This window comes from Peromyscus californicus, unplaced genomic scaffold (assembly GCF_007827085.1).
Source record: "Peromyscus californicus insignis strain IS unplaced genomic scaffold, ASM782708v3 Scaffold_3__1_contigs__length_106647218, whole genome shotgun sequence".
In the NCBI taxonomy this organism is placed as follows: domain Eukaryota; kingdom Metazoa; phylum Chordata; class Mammalia; order Rodentia; family Cricetidae; genus Peromyscus; species Peromyscus californicus.
The window spans coordinates 54,462,293-54,481,662 of record NW_026294551.1 but is presented as its reverse complement, the minus strand read 5'-3'; the positions used below and the strand labels follow the sequence as shown (position 1 = coordinate 54,481,662).

The 19,370-nt window shown below is 49.4% G+C and overlaps 1 protein-coding gene across 2 annotated transcripts in view; it reads right to left on the bottom strand.

Annotated features, from left to right (window-relative positions):
- Ntn1 (netrin 1) overlaps positions 1–19,370 on the bottom strand; it is a 200,533-nt gene that overhangs the window by 168,839 nt on the left and 12,324 nt on the right. The window contains exons 1-2 of one of the 2 annotated variants that reach the window (XM_052756794.1): positions 17,444–17,799; positions 15,917–16,998 (exon numbers count right to left, since the gene is read on the bottom strand). In XM_052756794.1, coding sequence (XP_052612754.1) covers positions 15,917–16,934 — 1,018 coding nt within the window. In that variant the 5' untranslated portion in view covers positions 16,935–16,998; positions 17,444–17,799. Of the gene's footprint in view, positions 1–15,916; positions 16,999–17,443; positions 17,800–19,370 lie in introns of those variants that run through there. The other variant, XM_052756795.1, reaches the window with a different exon arrangement.

Sequence of the window (19,370 nt, the reverse complement as noted above, 5' to 3'; positions counted from 1 at the left end):
CCGAGCCAGATCGTGAAAGGCATTGTCCAGATAGGAAGTGACAGGAAAATAGATAGAGCTGTCAAACAGAATGGAAAGTCCAGAAAACAGATCCAAGTTTATAGAAGACTTCAGCATTTAATAAATGCAGCATCTCAAGTCGGTGACAAAGAGCGTTTCTCAAGAGCTGTCACGGAACAGCTGGCTAAATATCTGACGAAAACAATAGACGTCCTTACCTCACACCGCATGTCATAAATAACTCCAGATGCCGAAGGGATGAAAATAGATGATCTTAGACTCTGGCAGCAAAGGAGACTGAGGTAATACAGAACCCCGACCACTGCAAGCATCTAGAAACACTAAACGGAATGTAATTTTAAAATACATGTGATGCATGGCAGATCTCATAAGAATAAAATAAAAGGAAGTCCTCCCTCAGAGGGTAGAGACAAAGAGAAGCTGAACGCCTGAACATTCAGAGTATCACTGAGTCCGCAGAGGTCATGAGGTGCAGGTGAGTAGCTGGGAGGAGGAAGGGGAGAGACATGGGGAAGGACCGGTTATTAGCTAGGCCTGAATGCTTTGAGTCTTGGGCTTTAGCATGCAAACAAGCCAGGAGAGGCAGCCTTACAAATGAGAGAGGCCCTGCATATTCTCTCTCTCTCTCTCTCTCTCTCTCTCTCTCTCTCTCTCTCATTCGTGTGTGTGTGTGTGTGTGTGTGTGTGTGTGTGTGTGTGTGTGTGTGAGAGAGAGAGAGAGAGAGAGAGAGAGAGAGAGAGAGAGAGAGAGAGAGAGAGACTGACTCTGAAGCCCAGACTAGCCTGGAACTCACTATAGGACTCGGAGCAGTGAGAGAGCTCTTAACTGTCAAGCTGGATCTCCAGACCACAACTTGCTCCATTCTAATACTTGAGTGTAAATTTACAGGAGACCAGAAATGTTTGCCTGTTTATGAGGGGCCTGGCAGAGTGTGCACTAGGTGATCCCAGCACTCGGGAGGGTGAGGTAGGAGGATTGCTGTAAGTTGGAGGGTAAAGGACCTGAGTTCAGTTCCAAGTACCTACACAGGGGGCTCACAAACGCCTATAACTCCGGCTCCAGGGGATCCAACACCTTCGGCCTCTATGGGCGCCTGCAATCACATGCACAAAACCACACAGAGACATACAAATATATACATAATTAAAAATAAAATAAATCTTCCCAAAGTGGTGTCGCATTCCTTTAATCCCAACACTCAGGAGGCAGAGGCAGGATGATCTACTCTGAGTTCAAAGCCAACCTGGTCTACACAAGTTCCAGGCCATCCCAGGCTTTACAGTGAGATTCTGTCTGAAAAACAAGTAGGTAGGGGGACAAGTAGGGATGGGTGAAGAGGCTAAAGAGTGCTTACTGCACAATCATGGGGACAGAGTTCAGATCCTAGCACCCATATAAGAAGCCAGGCACCCAGAAAATGTTTATAGGATTACTGGAGCTCGCTGGTCCCCAAACCAGCCAAGAAAATGTAAGACTCAGATTCAGGGAGAGTCCTGCTTCAAAAGAATAGGCAGAGAGTGATGGAGGGTGCCTGATGCCTTCTTCTGGCTTCAGTGTGCCTCTATGTGCATGTTGTCTGTGTGGTGTGTACATACACCTGCACACATATGTGCACACATACTCATACAGACACATATAGACATACATATATGGTGCACGCCTTTAATCCCAGCACTCGGGAGGCAGAGCCAAACAGATCTCTGTGAGTTCGAGGTCAGCCTGGTCTACAGAGCGAGATCCAGGACAGGTACCAAAACTACACAGAGAAACCCTGTCTCGAAAAAGCCAAACAAACAAACAAAAACAAAAAAATAAATGGAAGGATCAAATACAGTTAATAGACATGATGAGTAAATTAACTTCTATGTCAGAAGGTGATGTAAGTGTTACAGGAAAAAGGAAAACAGGAAGATGGGGGAATGTCACCACAAAGTGCTATGTGAAGACACGACATCGTGCACACCTGGTGCCCACAGACAAGAGCCAGTGGCAGGAACATAAGGAGTGTGTCTGTCTAGCACAGTAAGAGTCTGGCTGGCAGAGAACAGAAGAGTCGGGGAGAAGCAGGGGGCAAACCAGGTAGAACCCACATCCACTGTCAGCGCTTGGGGTGCTCCCCGGAACGGGCAGGCAACTGCCATAGGCAAAATTCACTGCTGCCTGGCATTGAGAAGAGGCCGGAGGCAGAGCCAGGCGGATCTCTGTGAGTTCGAGACCAGCCTGGGCTACCAAGTGAGTTCCAGGAAAAGGTGCAAAGCTACACAGAGAAACCCTGTCTCGAAAAACAAAAAAAAAAAAAAAAAGAATAGGCCGGAATGGTGGCGGGTGGCGGGCAACTGGAGCCAGGTGACAAACACCGGACCTTCCAAATACACTCTGAGTGTGGGATACTAAAAGTCTTTATCCCTCGAAGTCTCTGTGTCGTCAAAGCTCTTCAGAAAGGGAGAAATGGAACATCAGGCCTGAGCAAGTTTAGAGATCACATGCATACTCTTCCCTGTTTGAAACAATAATTTCCAAGGTGATTAATTAATTAATTAATTAATTAATTAATGAAAAATCTGGTCCCAGTCCAAATTTTGGCAAAATCGATGCAAAAACATTGGGTCATTTTCATAACTGAGACCAGAGGGATTTCCACAAAATCTGAAATAAAAATAAGCTCACAGTCAGAAAGTACAAAACACATAAGGAAATCATTCACCATGAGCAAAGGTCAGCAGACAAAATGAGGAGGAGAATCCGTGCTCCCAAGAACCTGAGATCATCCATCAAACTAACCAGGACCATAGGAGAAGCCACGCTGAAGGCATTTACAGGAAAAATGCCGAGCAAAAGGCATCAATATTGAAGAGAACACACAGTATGATTGCATTTATATGAAGCTCAAAAGCAGGCTGAACTGAAGAACCTAGCATGGCAGTACACACCTATAATCCAGCACTGGAGAGGCTACAGTCTAGAGTTTAAGGAGAGTCTAGGTTACCTATCAAGTGAGACCCTCCCTCCAAAATAAGAGCACAGACAAAATGCTGTGGTGTGAGAGGTCAAAGCCCTGGCTACACTGGAGTATCAGTGGTCAGGAGGGAACTAAGGGCCTTTTGGAAATATCTTATTTCCGGATTTCAGCACAGATACTCAGGTGTGTTCACTTTGTGAAAATTAAGCCAGCTGAACACACACGATCTGGCTAGCCAACACATGGGAAGGCAAAGACGGAACAGGCCCACGTCATCACCCACGAGAAATGGGAGGAGGCACCTGGGGGTGAATCTCAGGGAAGGAAACTCCCTTGGAGGGAAGGCTAGAGGAGATCCTCCAAATGGGGCTGCAACAGTCTTTTGAGGGGGTCCCAGTAGGAGTGGACAGAAAATACATCGCAATGCAGAGCTATTGCTGGTGTGTGTGTGGGGGGGGGGGGCAGGCTGCAAACACTGGAGGGGTGGGGTGGCTCAGTGCACTGTGCACACCACATATACAGTGTCAGAGCTAAACAGGGCCTTAGCAGTCCAATAACACACTTCACAAGACAGGGACTCGAGGCCCCGCAGAAGAGCCCCAGGAAGTCTCCTGTGCTTCCCAATATGAGCATTTTCTCCTGCTGGGCCGGACACAGAATAAAGATGAGGGGCCACGACGCACAGTCAGGCAAAGTAAGACTCCAGAGCCACAAGGTCAGGTTTCTACATCCCACACGCCGTATGACCTTGGACATGGAGCCTAGCCTCAGCTTCTTGACCTGGGAAATGGCCGCATGGATGTAAAGCTATACAGTTGCTCTCCACCAAAGGCACTGCCAAGGTCTACTAAAGCTGACGAGACCTCCACGCTCTGGGGTCCAGCAGTCCTAGTTTTTCATATATCCCTGGTAGAAGTTCATGCCTACATGTTTCAAAAGACACGGATGAGTATGGTCACAGCTGTTCGTTCTTTAAGAGAGCAAACCCAGAAAAACAAATATACACTGTTCTGTGTAGAATGGAGAAAGACACTGTGATACTCTTAACATCACCAAACTCTGGGAAGTAAGTAAAGCTCAAGAATCATTACCACACATGGATAACCACCTCAAGGGTGATATCAACCTAAAAATCCAGAAAGCAATCCTATCTACACATAGTTACAAACTAAAACCCAATCTTGGTGGGCTTCAAGGGGCATGGTGCCCTCCAGGGATTACAGACCAGCTTCCAGCGTGCTGGTATGTTCCTGATGGGGGGCACTGGTTATACAAGTGTGAGCACAGAGTGACATGTCACTGAGCTGAGCACTGAGGGGTCATGTGCTATAATGTCCCAAAGAAGTTTACTTATTAATTACAGAACCAGCCTCAGAGGGCTGGTATAGCACTTACCGAGGTGATTATTTACAAGGTGCTTAGAACAGGTCATAACAAACATGTCCTAAGTCTGCAATCAACACCTGCCTCCATACCCCTCCTCTGAGGCCTTCTAAAGGCTCAGTCAATATGCAGTGCTCTCGAGCTGAACCTCCGGGCTACCAGATAACCCATACAGAGAGCTGTGGACTGGGATCTAGATCCAAGCACCCAACGACACAAAGGGCTTTCTTTATCAAAATCCCCCACATCTATCTTGAGACCTCATACATTATTAAATGGAACACTGTGTTTCCTGACCCTGGTTCAGAACAAGAACATTCTGTGGATCACGAAGGACAGAGCTTTGCTTTTCCAGAAGATATCTTTCATTTAGAACAAACACAGCTCTCTACCCTTGATTTGGACAGTGAACTAAGGTAAGAAACACAAGAGGAATGCTCAGCCTTGCTCTTCCCTAGCATATCTGGGTACCATGAAGGCCAATCTGCCCGAAACTGTGGTTTCCTAAGGGCTGATTTCTGTGGCTTGGAAAGAGATGTCATTTCCTTCCTCATGGCAGTTTGAGAGGCTGAGCTCTTTCTCACAGTGAATTTTTCTCCAAGATCGAACCACAAAGTGAGACAGGGTTGTGTCTGGGAAGAAGGAGCTGGCTCTCAATCTGCCCACCTCTGAGGTCTGGCTTCCGGGAGAAAAACGTTGACCACGGGGCTGTGGACAGGGGGCCTGTGTCCAACAGCCCTGCCGGGAGACCGCCCAACCCCAAGGTACTTTCATGCTTCCGATGCCAAATTCTGTATCTGTGAACACAATGTGTTTCCTTTTTCATGCTGGGTTTGGAGAGTTATTGTTCAGCACTTTCTGCACCAGCCTGAATGTGAGCAAAGAGCCGACCGAGGTTGTGGCTTCTGAAGCGAGCTTGCCTCTCAACATCACACAGACTCGGTCTTGACTAGAGCGAACAACTTATGGGAGACGCTCCAGAGAGCCCTAACCACCTGGGTCCCACCCAAGCTGGGCAGTGACAAGCTTTTGTCCAAAAACATCCTCTGCAGCTGGGAGCACCTGCTTGGTGCTGACATTCTGGGAAGACCACACTTTTCAGGGAACTGTGGTTTCTCAAATTCTTGGCATGATAGAAAATCAAAACACTCCATCAGAACAAATTCAGGATGAAAACATTCCACGGACATACATCCACTCTCTCCCAAGTAGGGGACGCAAACCTGAACTCCGCTTCCCCTGGAGACCCTCAGAGCCTCCTCTGTGCCCTGGATATGGGGCAGAGCTCCTGACTCTGAGAGGGCCCATCCATGTGGACAAGTGTTTCCTTTTCCATGTACACAGTCTCAATAATGAAATGAGTATCTTATTTTATATTCCTTACATGCCCAGACCAAACAGACCCACCTCAACAGTAAACACTCCCAAAACACCAACTTATGATACTTGTCTGAAGGTCTGGGCAGTGAGGAAGATCAAGGAAAACAGTCTATGATGAAACACAGCAAGTAGTTTTTTTCAATCTCACGTAGTTCTGGTACTATAAGATCATTTCTGGACTCAGAAGGAGAGCATGCTGTAATTAATTAGCAATGTCTATGTTGGCTCCAGATTTTTTTTTGGGGGGGGGTGTATTTGCTAGGTAGAGTCATCTCCCATCACACAAGGTTTTGCTTTCTGGAGTTTCAGTACCAAATAACTAAGTGGAAGATTCCAGAAATAAGCAATTGATACATTTTGAACTGGGTACTATGGCGGGATCTCCAGCTGTCCTGTCCCATACTGCTGAGAATGGGAACCAGGCCTTTATCCAGTGCATCCAGGCTGTGTATTCCACCTGCTGATCACTTGGCCAGACCTCAGTGATCAGGTCTGCTGTCAAGACCACAGTGTGCATTTTCAAGTACTTGCTTTACTTCATGATGGCCCCAGAGTACAAGAGAAGTGATGCTCACAGTCCAGATATGTCCAGATGTCATGAAACATTTCCTTTAAGTTAAAGGGAGAAAAGTTTTTCGAACATAGAAGGAAAAAACTTACATGCTGAGGATGATAAGACCCACAGTACAATATTTTGATGGTGAGAGAGCGTATTTAACTTTTATTATCACTATAGATGCACCCTACTTTTCATGCCTAGTTTATACATTGAACTTCAGAATAGATATGGGAGTTATAGAAAAAAATTAACATGGGGTTCAATATTATCTACAATTACAGACAACCAAAGTGGGAGCCTTGGAACATATTCCGTGTGGATAGAGGATACAACCATACTCAGCACAACCACTCCAAACGGGAAGAGATGAAGCCAGAAGCCTGCCAATGGCAATCTAGCAGGCAGGAAGTGTTCATCACTTTGGGACTTCAAATATGGAATGCCTCCCAATACACAGGGCCTCAGGAAATTATGAGATCTACCTCATCTCCTTAATTAGAACTCAGTTATCCGAAACCAGCCCTTTGCAAGATGCCTGTGGTCCTACAGATTGTCTAACTTAAGTGTGGAGCCTCTGGAATGTGTGAAAATTGAACGTAACAACTAATAATCTTATCTGTGGCAGAAAAAGAGAATCTCAGGGGAAAAAAAATCTAGAAAACTTCAGCAACATCCAGGAGGGGGAAGAAATGGAAGCCCCTCCCCCCAACTAAAATGTGGCCATATACACAGCGATCTGAGATCTCATACAGGCTGATTCTGCATCCTCTACAGACACTCACAGAGCACTCTTCCAGCCAGGCTCTGCCTATGCTGGGATGTACTAGGCATTACTTTCTGCCTTGTAAGTTTCTTACCCAACAAATTTGCTTTGACTCTGAAAAGTCAACCTTCTGTGAAACCTAGATGTCTCCTCCTCTTAGGAGTCTTCTAGCTCCTGGGTCTTCATCACAAGCCTATGTGTACGGCAGTGTGACTTCACTTCAACCTACCTAGCTAGTGCATGAACACCAAAAGGAGATGACCCCAGCAACTTCCGGGGAGGATTTCACACAGGTCATGGCGAAGGACCCCTTTCCACTCCTTGGTGGCACTCCTGTCCCCTCATACGCCATTTCCTTTCATGCTTGAAGGGCCAGCAGGCTGCCTCAGAATAAGCATCCATCATGAACGAGGCTGGGGAGAGTAGTTTATACAGAGAGAGAAAGGCTCCAACAAGAGACATCCTACATCTCATCAGTGCACGGCCACAGGCCCTTCTCTCCATCAGAAGACAGAACTGACATCAGTAACGTGTGCCCGTTTGAACCTACACCCAGCCAGCTCCTGCCAGGAGCTGACAGTGGAAAACGACTGATAGATACTTCCTTGTGAGTGTGTGTGTGTGTGTGTGTGTGTGTGTGTGTGTGTGTGTGTGTGTGATGTATGTGCTGCATGTGCGGAGTGCAGGCACATATGTCCCACAGCATGCAGCTGGAGGTCACAGGACAACCTTTTCAGTCCTCACCTTCCAGTTTGCTGGAGGTAGGATGTCTCTATCTTGTTTATCACTTTATACGCCGGGCTTCCCTGCCTCTGCCTTCCATCTATCGCCTAGCGCTGGCATTAGCAGAGACCTGTTCTTCTGCAGCTATCTTCATGTGGGTTCTGGGGGTCTGACCTCAAGTCAGCAGACTTACACAGCAAGTGCTTTACCCAGTGAAGTGTCGCCCCAACCCAGGACCAACATTTCTACAAACAAAAACTGACCACTAGAGATGTAGAGTAGTAGAGCATTTGCCTAATGTGCTCAAAGCCAGAGGTTTGACACCCCTCCCCTCCAAGATCTTTCTCCCCACCAAAATAAAAAAAATAAAAATAAAAAGAACTGACCAGTGAATGAGTCTCTGACTCTGGACATCAGGGGAAATTTGCATAAAGCTCTTTTAGGTTTAGTGCAGGTCTAGGACTCAAACCCAGGACCTGTGCATGCTAATCAAAATTTCCCTCTAAATTATACCACTAGCCCAAGCATAAACTATAAATATGTATGTGTACAGACACGTTTTCATGGCGTGTGCACATGTACCTGGAAGCCGGAGGTGGATTCTGGGTGTCTTTCTCAATCATTCTTCACCTGTGTTTTAGAGTCTCTCACTGAACTTGTAGCTTACCAAGTCTAATAGACTGGCTGGCCAGGGCACTCTAGGGATTCTCCTGTCTCCACCCCCCAGTCCTGGGAACACAAGTTCCCATGCTCAGCTTTTTATATGGATTATAGGGATGTGAACCCAGGTCCTCAATTTGTGTAGCAAGCATCTTACCAACTTACCCTTCTCCCAAGTTATGTGTGTGTGTCTGTGTCTGTGTCTGTGTCTGTGTGTGTGTGTCTATGTGACTATATGACCATGGAGGCCAGAAGAGGGCATCAGATCCCCTGGAGCTGGAGTCACAGAGACCTGTGGGCCACTTGGGGTGGGTGCTGGAAATGAAACACCAGTCCTCTGGGGAAATAGCAAGTGCTCTTAACCACTGAGCCATCTCTCCAGCTCCATGAACATTTTAAAAGCAAATTAAGGGGGCTGGAGAGATGGCTCTGTGGTTAAAAGCACATACTTCTCCTGTAGAGAACCCAAGTTCAACTCCCAGCATGCACTCTCAAGCAGCTCACAACCACCTGTAACTCCAGGTCGAAGGAGATCCAATGCCTCTGGTCTCTACAGGCACACGTGTATACACACACACACACACACACACACACACACACACACACACACACACACTTGAAAACAAAATTCAAAAACTCAAAAAGAACAGAAGCAAATTAAAATCCACTTCTGGTCCAGGTATGGTTGGTTCATGCCTATAATCCCAGCACTCAGAAGGGATACAGACTACACAGAAGTTTCAGGCTTCTCAAGCTACCTAGGGTGACCTTATCTCAAAAACCGAAAAGTAAATAAATTAAATGAAAACCTAGTTGTGAGTTTATACATGTTTGGAGTAAGAAAAAGAACATGGGAAAACTAAAGTCACTCCAACCCAGCAGTCCAATCTCATGACCGCAGACAGCGGTGAGGCAAATGTCCCTGTCCAGCAGACTGGCCTGGGCAGCTCACTTATTCCAAGTTCCATTCAGAGCCACAGTCCCTGGGAGTCAGTTATAATAGGACACGGCTTTTATGTGATCAGCCTCAGAAACAAATGCCTCTGATACCCCCTGCTCTCTCCGATGTGCCCTGCAGACGAGTTCCCACTTGGTCCCTGTGTATACAAACTGCCCTTTGGTGGCAGCAACATCTGTTTTTGAAAGGCTTCTGTTCCTTGTGGCAATCTGATTAATTGAACAAAGCGCACAGAGAGTACCTCATACAATGCCTGGTTCTCGGTAGGGGTTTGTGGTCTGTCTTCAGGACTCAACCTGACAACCACCTGGGAGTGCGGGTCTACACTGCGGTTCCCGGGCCACCCAAACCAATGCTTGCCTTCCGAGGATTCTAGAAGACAGGCAAAATGCTGTGTGCTCCTCTCTTAAGTGTAAGGCTTAAGTCCTGAACATTTTAAAAAAAAAAAAAACCCAAGACCTCTTGTCTCCCCATAAAGAAAGGCGCTACGGAAACCCAAGGCATGGTAGTCGCTTCTGAAAGGAAGGGGAAAAAAAATACTGGCTCACAAAATATCCATCCTTGTGCATCCACAGATAAGGCTCTTTTATAATCCTGTTCCCCAGAGAGCCATTTATTTGGTGCAGTCAGTGTGCACAGCAGACACTGTAGAAACCATCAAGATAACACGAATAACAACCCAGTGGACTTTTGAAGTGTAAACATAAAAGTCTATTAAGAATACAATGTTGGTTTAATCCCAAGACAAAAAATTTACTTAATGAAAAGCACAACTCATCTCAAGGAGGAAATATCGATACCAGCTGTGGGCAGCAAACGAGGGGATTCCTTCCAGGGAACATCTGAATTGCAACCCACGGCCTTTCCAATATTTACTCTGGACATAAAGTCTCGAATACTTTTCCGAGGATCTCATTTTTCTCCAGGAGGAGGAGGAGGTCAGAGAGGAGTCTGGGCAGGGCTAAAAGGAGAGCTTGGCAGAGCCTGAGAATGCAGGCCTGCTGGCCCCAGAGGGTTGGCCCTGACTTCTTGCCTCCCTTCCCTGCACAGAGCTGGGAGCAGCCTCCTCTCCCTCTCTCTCTCTCTCTCTCTCTCTCTCTCTCTCTCTCTCTCTCACAGGTGCTAATGAGGACCCCAGCTGAGACCTCACTCCAGCTGCCTAGGGCCTAGAGAGATCAGTGACAGTGACAGCCTTATGCAGCTGACTGTCCTAACAGCATCTAACTGGAACACCGCATTCTCCAACAAACTCCACTTTTTAGCAACACCTCCAGCCACCTCCTAGAGTTTTGTTGTGTTTTGTTTTTACTATATTACAGAGAAGCAACAGGATGACCAGCCCTGGGGTGCTAAAATGATGTGGGCGTGGTGACACACAGGTTTTGACATCCCAGCTATCTGGGAGTCTGGCGCGGGGAAATCAAAAGTTCAGTGCCATGGCGCTGGAGAGATGGCTCAGTGGTTAAGAGCAATTGTTCTTGCAGAGGTCCTGAGTTCAATTCCTAGCACCTAGATGGTCCAAAGGCATCTGTCAACATGCAGGCAAGACACTCATAGACATAAAAAGAAATAAAACATTTTTAAAAGTTGTTTGTTTATTTGGTTGGCTTGGTTTGGTTTTAAGTTTAAGGTCAACGTGAGCAATTTAGCGAGACTGTTTCAAAAAAAAAAAAATTAGGCCAGACATAGTGGCAGATCCCCTTCTCAGAGCTTGGGAGACAGAGGCAGGCGGATCTCTGAGTGAGAGGCCAGCCTGGTCTACGCAGTAAGTTCCAGGACAGCCAGAGCTACAAAGAGGGACCCTGTCAAAAAAAAAAAAAAAAAAAAAAGCAAAAATACAACAACAAAAAATTCGGGCCAGCCAGGACATGACTAAGAGAGTAGAGGAGCCTGCCACCTGTCCTGATCATCTTGAAGAAAAGCAAACGAACAACAGGAAACACATAGTAGAAAGAGAATCAACTCAAGTTGTTCCCCGACTTCCACACAAATAAACATAAGCTGAGAGACACAGCTTGGTAACCAGGCGCTTATCAAGCGTGCACAAAGACACAGGTTCAATCAATACAAGCAAACAAACACCAAGAAAAAAAAAAAAGAACTCTTCAGTTATAATGTTCCCTGCTCTCACCGGGCCTACCAGGGACGACAGAGGAGAAATCAACCTCAACTTCATGTTTAAGTATGCGTTAATATAATATAATAACAGTATGATATACTGTAAGCCAGCATACCTAAGGAAGCGACCTCCCGTTCTAGCAAGAAGTAACAGGTTGTTCCGCCTCTCCTCCTTAACACGCATTTACCCATCCTCTCAGTCATCCAGCTAGCCATTCCATATGGAAGCAGTACAACTCCTGCAATAAACCGAAGCATCGTCCGGAGGCCGGGGGGCCTAGCTTTGCCATCGGCTCTGGGCTTTGAGTAAACCATGCAATGTCTCTAGGCCATGGTTTCCTCATCTCTTAAAATAAGGACAATAATAGTGCCCATTATTCGTAGAGTTACAACGATTAAATAACTAAATTAACGCGAGTGCTTGGCAAAGAACAAGCCCTCAAGAGTTAATCATCATAATGACAGTAATTATAATAATTACTATGAGTATTAAAAACATACACTCATTCACAGATAGGAGCCAGCAAATATTTTTGGCCCTTCTGATAGAACAAGGATCTTGAGAGGGGCACTGGATTTTTTTTTTTTCATGGCAGCTCCTCCAACATAACCTCCCTCGCTGGACAAAGAAGAAGGGTGCCCCAAGCCCCAGGGTGGCTTGCAGGGTTTGGACTGCTCCCCTCCTCAAGGCCATGTTTAAACAATTCTGAGCATTATGTTGCAGGTACCCATGACCATAGGAGGCCAGCCCAGCACAGTGCTCATCTTGCAGAGGCACCTTTTGTGTGGGTTTTGGGTTACAGCTAGGCAACGCAAAGCCATAGAGTGAGTCGCAAAACGAGTTTTCATAATCTCAACCTGTCACACACCAAGCAGAGGCTCACGTTGACATCCCCACGGTAAGATTAAACATCATGCTTCAGCAGGCACTAAATACTAACACAGCTCCCACGTCAGGGGGACATTGATTAAAACTGATGTCAGTAACTTATGAAACACAATATGGTCTTCAGATGCTCTTTTGAAAAAAAAAGAAAGAAAAAGAAGAAGTAGAGGGGGAAGGAGGGCCCAGCAATCCAGGTGGTGTAAAACTGTTCGTACATTTTCCCTCCAATGCACACCTCCTCCCACACACCATGCATGGGTGCTTCTTCACACAGTTGTAATGTAAATGCACATGTGTAGAAAAGCACGAGAACGCTGCGGGTACATATGGTCGGAAGAAAGTATCCGGTTATTCTGCTGAGAGCCGTCCAAGATGTAAGGGTATACATAGCCTTCTCTGTCATATTACTTTAAGAGTTCTTTCTGTCCAGCAGAAGTTCAAAATTGCATCGAAAACATTGGCCTTCACAACAGTTCACATGTACTCTGTAGAGAAACTTGCCTTGCAGCGAGACTGGAAATGGAGGCCCGACCTAAGAAAACACATGAGCTATATAGTCACGGCTTAGGAATCTCTGGGCATGGGCCTCGATGGAGGATATTCAGTAGTCTAAATTCTTAGGGTCCGCAGTGAGGAAGGAGTAGAGGCTAATCTAGGGAACTGTCTCATTTAGGCCTATTCTAAATCAAATCTTAATCACTTCTTAAGGAAAAACCAGAAGAGTGCAATGATGCTGCTTGATTTTTGTCAAGACTGATTTTTTTTTTAATTAAAAAAAAATGCAACCCTTTGCCTTGGCTGTAACTAGTCTAATAGTCTGGGCAGCTTCAATTCTCGTGTCAACAGTGTGAAATTCACAAAATGGGATTATGTTGGGGGGGGGTCTGAGGTTGCTGAAGATATAAAGTTAGTATCTGAAGGATTTATTAATGTTTCTCCTAGCACAGTGCCTTTCAGTATCTCAGAACACCTGTCAAATACTAATTCATTCACATATCTCCACTACAGGGCCTTTTCATAAAAAACTGGACCTTCGACTGTAAATCACTCCTAAATTGTCCTTGTTGGCTTTCTTTCTAACAGAATGATGGAAAAATCACTAAGACTTCAATTAAGATTTTATGGGAACTTCAATCTGATGTTCCCAGTCCTATCTACAAGGTATCAGAACATCTATTCAAAAAGGAAACTATAAATAACCTCAACAGAGTTGAGTCGGCTTGACTTTTATGAAATGACTGAATAATTGGCAAGATTTAAAGATACTTTAACTACGAAGAATTAAAATAACCTCAGTAAAACCCTGAAAAAATATTGTTAGCCGATCATTTGTCATGTAGATTATGTACTTACTAGGCCTAATTAAACGTTTTGAACAAAAACCACTTGCTAATTACATTAGTTAATATGTTGATTGCTCAACTTGGCGCAAAAAAAAAGGAGGGGGGGTCAATCCAATTTGTGTGCAGTTAGTGCTTTGGTAGAAATACAAAAATCCTAAACTGGAGAAGTTATTTCACGTCTAAAACTATCATTATAACAAATAACAGGTTGTGTCCCCGCAGCCTAAGTGACAGAGAAGCGAGTGAGGGGTGGTGACCGATACCAAGGACAGGAGGAACCTGCAAGCTGGTAACATGTTTGCCACAAATCCATATTATTCACCTCATTGTATCCACTCACGTTTACCCAATTAAACCCCGCTGGTGACCATACAAAGTCATCGTTCATATGCACATACAAACTAAAAGTGATAGCAAAACCCTGGGAGTCCCTTTAAATGCCCATAAAGGGTTTTTCCACACAAAAGGAAGAAAAGAAAAGAGGAGAGGAGAGGCAAAGAGGAGAGGAGATGGGAAAAACCAACATTTCCCAGGGACCTGAACAGATCAAAGGCACTTTCTTCTCCAAGACCACGAAGTCTGGGTGCGACTACTTTACAGATGCCTGAAAAGTCTCACACTGGAAGCTAGTTCTTCTGTCTCTTGAAGGTTAGGGGATGTTCAATTAGGTCTGCAAAAGCTGGGGCACACTGCCTTTTTAAATGGGAGGCCCTGCAGAGCAACAAGAAGCGCGGGCTGGCGTCTGCAGACCAGGGCTCCTGCCTGCCTGCCTGGGCCTCTGTGCACCGACCCTCGGAGACATGTTTTCCATTGGCTTGCTCCAAAGTCTGGATCCACAGTCATGAGGCACAAACTATTCGACAACAACATGACACAATTAATCAGAACCAGACTTCAAAACGTGTGTTTGTGGGGACCAGCAAACTCTGCAATGTGCCTCCGAGGGCGAAGGAAGCGATTGAAGAGACTCGCGCTGACTCTGGGGTGGGGGTGGGGGGGAGTTGTCTGTATGTTCACAAAAGATGCACACCAAATGGCACATTATGGACTAAAGGATTTTCATAAATGATTTAGACATTTACATCTAAAACTAAAAAAGTCGACTGACTCACTGACTCACTCTCTCTCTCTCTCTCTCTCTCTCTCTCTCTCTCTCTCTCTCTCTCTCTCCCTCTCTCTCTGGAAAAAAATGATGCCTGGGAGTTTCTGCACCAACAAAGTTGTACACTTTAGACGTAGAACATATCCTTTCTTAGCTTCCTTTCTGACCCAGGCGGATTCACTCGCAACCAGGTTTGTCAGATTGCTCTTCGAGGAGTTGAAACTCCATTAAAAATCGAGACGAAGGGTCCTTAGTTAATTCAAAACTGTTCAATTTCACCAAACCCCGGAGCTAACAAAAAAATCTGGTGGACTTTTTTTTTTTTTGAACCAGGATTGAATTAGTTTAAAATAGTTACTGAGGCCTCCTTTGTAATCTGTAGATAGTAATTAATTGAAATCACATCACTCGCCTTTTACTAACACGAACACGCTGTTCAAAAGAGAAAAAGAAAGAAAAAGAAAAAGATCAAACCATAAAAAGACAAATGCAGAGTGCAAAAGTGACATTTGCTGGGTACCCAACTGGTCCCAAGCTGCAAAGAGTTCTTTGCCATCTCCCAAGGGATTTGTGATCCTGGCTCTGGAACGTCCCTGGTCCCCAACCGCGCGCCCAGCTGCAGCCTTAGGAAAGGGGGGTGGGGCGGAGGTGAACCCCAGGCACTGAGCAAACTGAGAGGAAGGCTGTGAATGTGTTTCCGTTTGGATCTGGGATTAGAAAGACCTGTCGGCAAATTTTCTCCAAGCCACTCCCTCCACCCCCGATCTCCGGTGGCACTTCACCAGCCGCGTCTTGATTTCAAAGTGGGTACGAGGATGCACACCCGGGCATCCACGCTGAGTGCTGCCGGAGCAGACATACTGCTCTGCTCTGAGTCCTCCCAGGTCCCACACGTCTCGGAACGCGCGTCCCACAGCAACTGTAACGTCCCAGCAACCCACAATCCTGCGATGCTCGGACGCTTGGGGGCCCGCGCTCCGGAAAACCCGCCGCTACGAGGTCCGGGAGCCCCCGCCCGGGTCTCCACCCACCGCCCGCGGCGCCGCGGCGCCCCACTCACCCACGCACTCGTTGGCCTCGCGGGCCGTGGCGCGCTGCCAGGGCCGGTCGTAGTGGAAGGGCTTGCAACGGTCGCATTCGGGGCCGGCTGTGTTGTGCCTGCAGTCACACACCAGACTGTCGTCTCGGTCGCGCACGCAACGCGCCGCGTGGCCGTTGCACTTGCAGCGGCCGCCAACCTGCAGGTCAGACACTGCATAGAAATAGGAGTCGCGCGCCAGCTCTGAGTCATCTTCGTTCTCGTCGCCAAACGTATGCAGGCGGCTGAAGGCCACGCGGATGTCGGTGGCCGTGACCCAGTCCTGCAGCACCGGCGAGTTGTCGAAGTCGTGCGCCGAGGGCCGCCCGTCCAGCGTGCTGAAGGCGATCAGGCCGCCGGAGAGCGGGCGCATGTCGGTGTGCGAGTCGGTGCACACGGCCTCCTGCTCGTTCTGCTTGGTGATGGGCGCGCGGTGCGGCCGGTTGTACATCTTCCGGCACTGCGTGGAATAGAACTGGAAGGGCACCCACGTGCGCCCATAGTCCATGGACTTGTAGATGGCCATAGACTCCGGCCGCGGCGAGCAGAACTGCAGGCTCACGTAGGTCACCTCAAACTTCTTGCCGAGCGACAGCGTGAGCGTCACGTTGTGCGGGAACTGCAGGTAGTTCTCGGACTGCCAGCACGTCAGATTGTGCGGGTTGTTGAGGTCGGTGAGGAAGGCAGGCGGGTGCGCTTTCTTGGGGTCGGACGAGTTGCAGAGGTGGCACGAGCGCAGCCGCTCCTCGCCACGCTCGCTCACCACGCAGTAGCGCGCCGGGGGCCGGCCGCAGGTGCTGGACACGCGCACGTCCTTGCCGAAGGCCGCGTTGACAAAGTCCGGGATGCAGCGGCGCGGGTGGCCGTTCTCATCCGAGCAGGGATCCGGCTGCGCCGCCTGGCCGGCGAACATGCTGAGCCCGGGCCCGCCGCGCACCGCGCCCACCAGGCACGCCACCGCGGCCAGCGCCGCCAGCGCCTCCCACACAGCGCGCATCATGCCGTGGCCAGCTTGCCCCGGCCCCGCCGCGCCGAGGAGTCGGTCCGCCCGCCGCACCAGGCGCCTGCGGAGAGAGGGGAGCCGCGCTCAGCCAGCCAGCAGCCAGCCTGCCCCGCGCCCTACAACCCTCGGCCGAGTGGCGGGCGACTGCCTGGCTCCCTAGGGCACCAACCCCGGAGCTGCCCGCTTCACTCCTCCAAAGTCCCGGGAGCCCGCGAGCGCGGGGGGGCGGGGGGGGGAGCCTCCAAGACTGCACAGCCCTCTCCCCTTCCTCCCGGCTTCCCCGGCCTCCCCACCGTCTCCCCGCCAACCGAGCGGCATGTCCGCGCCCGTCTGCCCATCCACAGCCATGCCCGCCTTGCTCCCTAAGTCTCTCGGGTGCAGCAGGGCTCCAGGTCCCCCGATCCCGCACGGCTAGCGTCCCTTTCCTCCCGCCACCCTGGGGTCCTTCTCAAATGCCCCTTCCCCAGTCGCGTCCCCAAGTAGGGACTCCGCGGAGGGGACTTTACCTCTAAGTGATGGCAAAAGAGAAAGAAAAGTTTGCCTGGCCCCGGCCGGGGAGCCCGCGCGCCGGACCGCAGAGAGCCTCTCGCTGGCGGCTAGCAGGCGCGTCCTGTCTCAGAACGGGTTTGCCAGCTCCATGCCCAGCGCGGCCGCCGCTGCCCCAGCCCCGGTCCCGGCCGCCGCCGCCGCCGCCGCCTCTTCCTCCCGAGTGACTACGCGGCCGCCCGACTCCCGCCGCGGTCGGACTGCTGCCCTGCCCGCGCCCGGGGCGCACACACACACTCAGGCTCGCTGGCGCGCACTCACACACACACACACACACGCACGCACGCCCCCGAAGGCTCCGCCGCTGCCGCCGCCGCCACCGCCGCCGCCGCCGCCGCCGCCGCCGCCGCCACTCGCGCTGGGTGTTGGGGGGCGGAGGGGAGCGCGGGGGCGGGGCCGCCGGGCGGGGCGCCGGCCAATAACGTCGGCGAGCAGCCGCCCGCTCGCGAGCAAAGTTTTAACCCCGGGAAAGAAGAAAGTTAAAGCCAACCGGCCCGGGATGCTCCAGAGGGCGAGAGCGAGCGGGTGGGAACCTGGGAGCCCGAGAGAGAACAGTAGAGACAAAGAGAAAGCGAGAGGAGCGCCGGGGGAAACCCCGGAGAGGGGGCAGGGCCCGCGCGCACCCTGTGGGGGTGGGGTGGGGGCGAGGACGCCTTTCTCCCTCCGAGGCCCAGCCAAACACATCTGTGTTTGTTTTCTTTTCTGCGCCGGGGTCCGGCCTTCCTCTAACCCAGCCTGGTGGCCCCGGGTGGCACCGCGCGCAGGGCCGTGCCCCTATGGCCGGCCACGCAGCCCCAGAGGCGTGAGGAAGGGGGAGCAGGATGGGGACGTGAACTCTACCTGCTCTGTTCTTCCGCCCCGAGATCCTAGGGTAAGGCGACAAGGGACAGCGCCTAAACCTCCCAGAGTTGCCACTGCCTTAGGCCCATCTGTAAAGAAGGAAATTTCCTTTCAGGCCTGTAAGCTGTGGTGGATCTAGGCTAAGGGCCAGGAAGCTAGGACGCACCTGGAAGGTGGCCTACTCAGGTCTATCCAGAACCTCCTCGGAGGTGGGGCCAGGTCAGTCCTCCCGAGGTCCCCTGAAGGCACTTCCTTGCTACTGTTTTTTTAAAGTGTCCCTATGGAGATTCCCACACTAGCTTTGCAGAGTAACAATTGACTCCATTTTTCAGCTGAGGACATTGAGGTCTCAGGAGCTAAGGATGATTTGCCCCAAATCTCCAGGCTAGTACAAATCAAATCTGGAAGCAGTCATCTGGGCTCGTAGCCTGGGATGGGGGTCTTCTCCTGTGGGTGGTGTGTCCTTGTCATTTCAGCTACTCTAGAGGCTGAGGCTTGAGAACTACTTAAGCCCAGGGGTTCGAGGCCCGCCTGGGCAACATACCCCATCTCAAAGCATCCTGAGCTTTCTCTCCACATTTGTCAAATAGATAATCTCACCCAATTATAGTCTCGTGAAGTGTCCTCAGGCCACCCAGCTTCTGGCTTCACTCTCTGTCACCTTAACAAAAGGACTGTGGATGAGAACGGTAACCTTTGACTGTCTGGCAGCCACAGCCCACGAGTTCAGGGGTGAGAATCTCCAGGGCTGTGAGTTTGAAACCTAATTTCTGTTAAGTTTATTTCTCATGTAAAGTGTGTGATGCAATAACAGACCTGGACGGAAGTGCTCCAGCCCTGGTTCTGGCCCATGGGCTTCCTTGCTCCATGCATTACCTCTGTCGCCTGCTTCATTTTGTTACTGTCATTTTTTTCATAAACTTTGTGAATCTAAGAAAGGGCCTCAGGGCTGGGCTGGCCCAGCAGCTCATTCTCCTTTGGGCCAAGGCCTCCTGGTCTTCCTGAGAGCTGGCCACCCAAACCAGATCTTCTGGGGAGAGGTGGGGG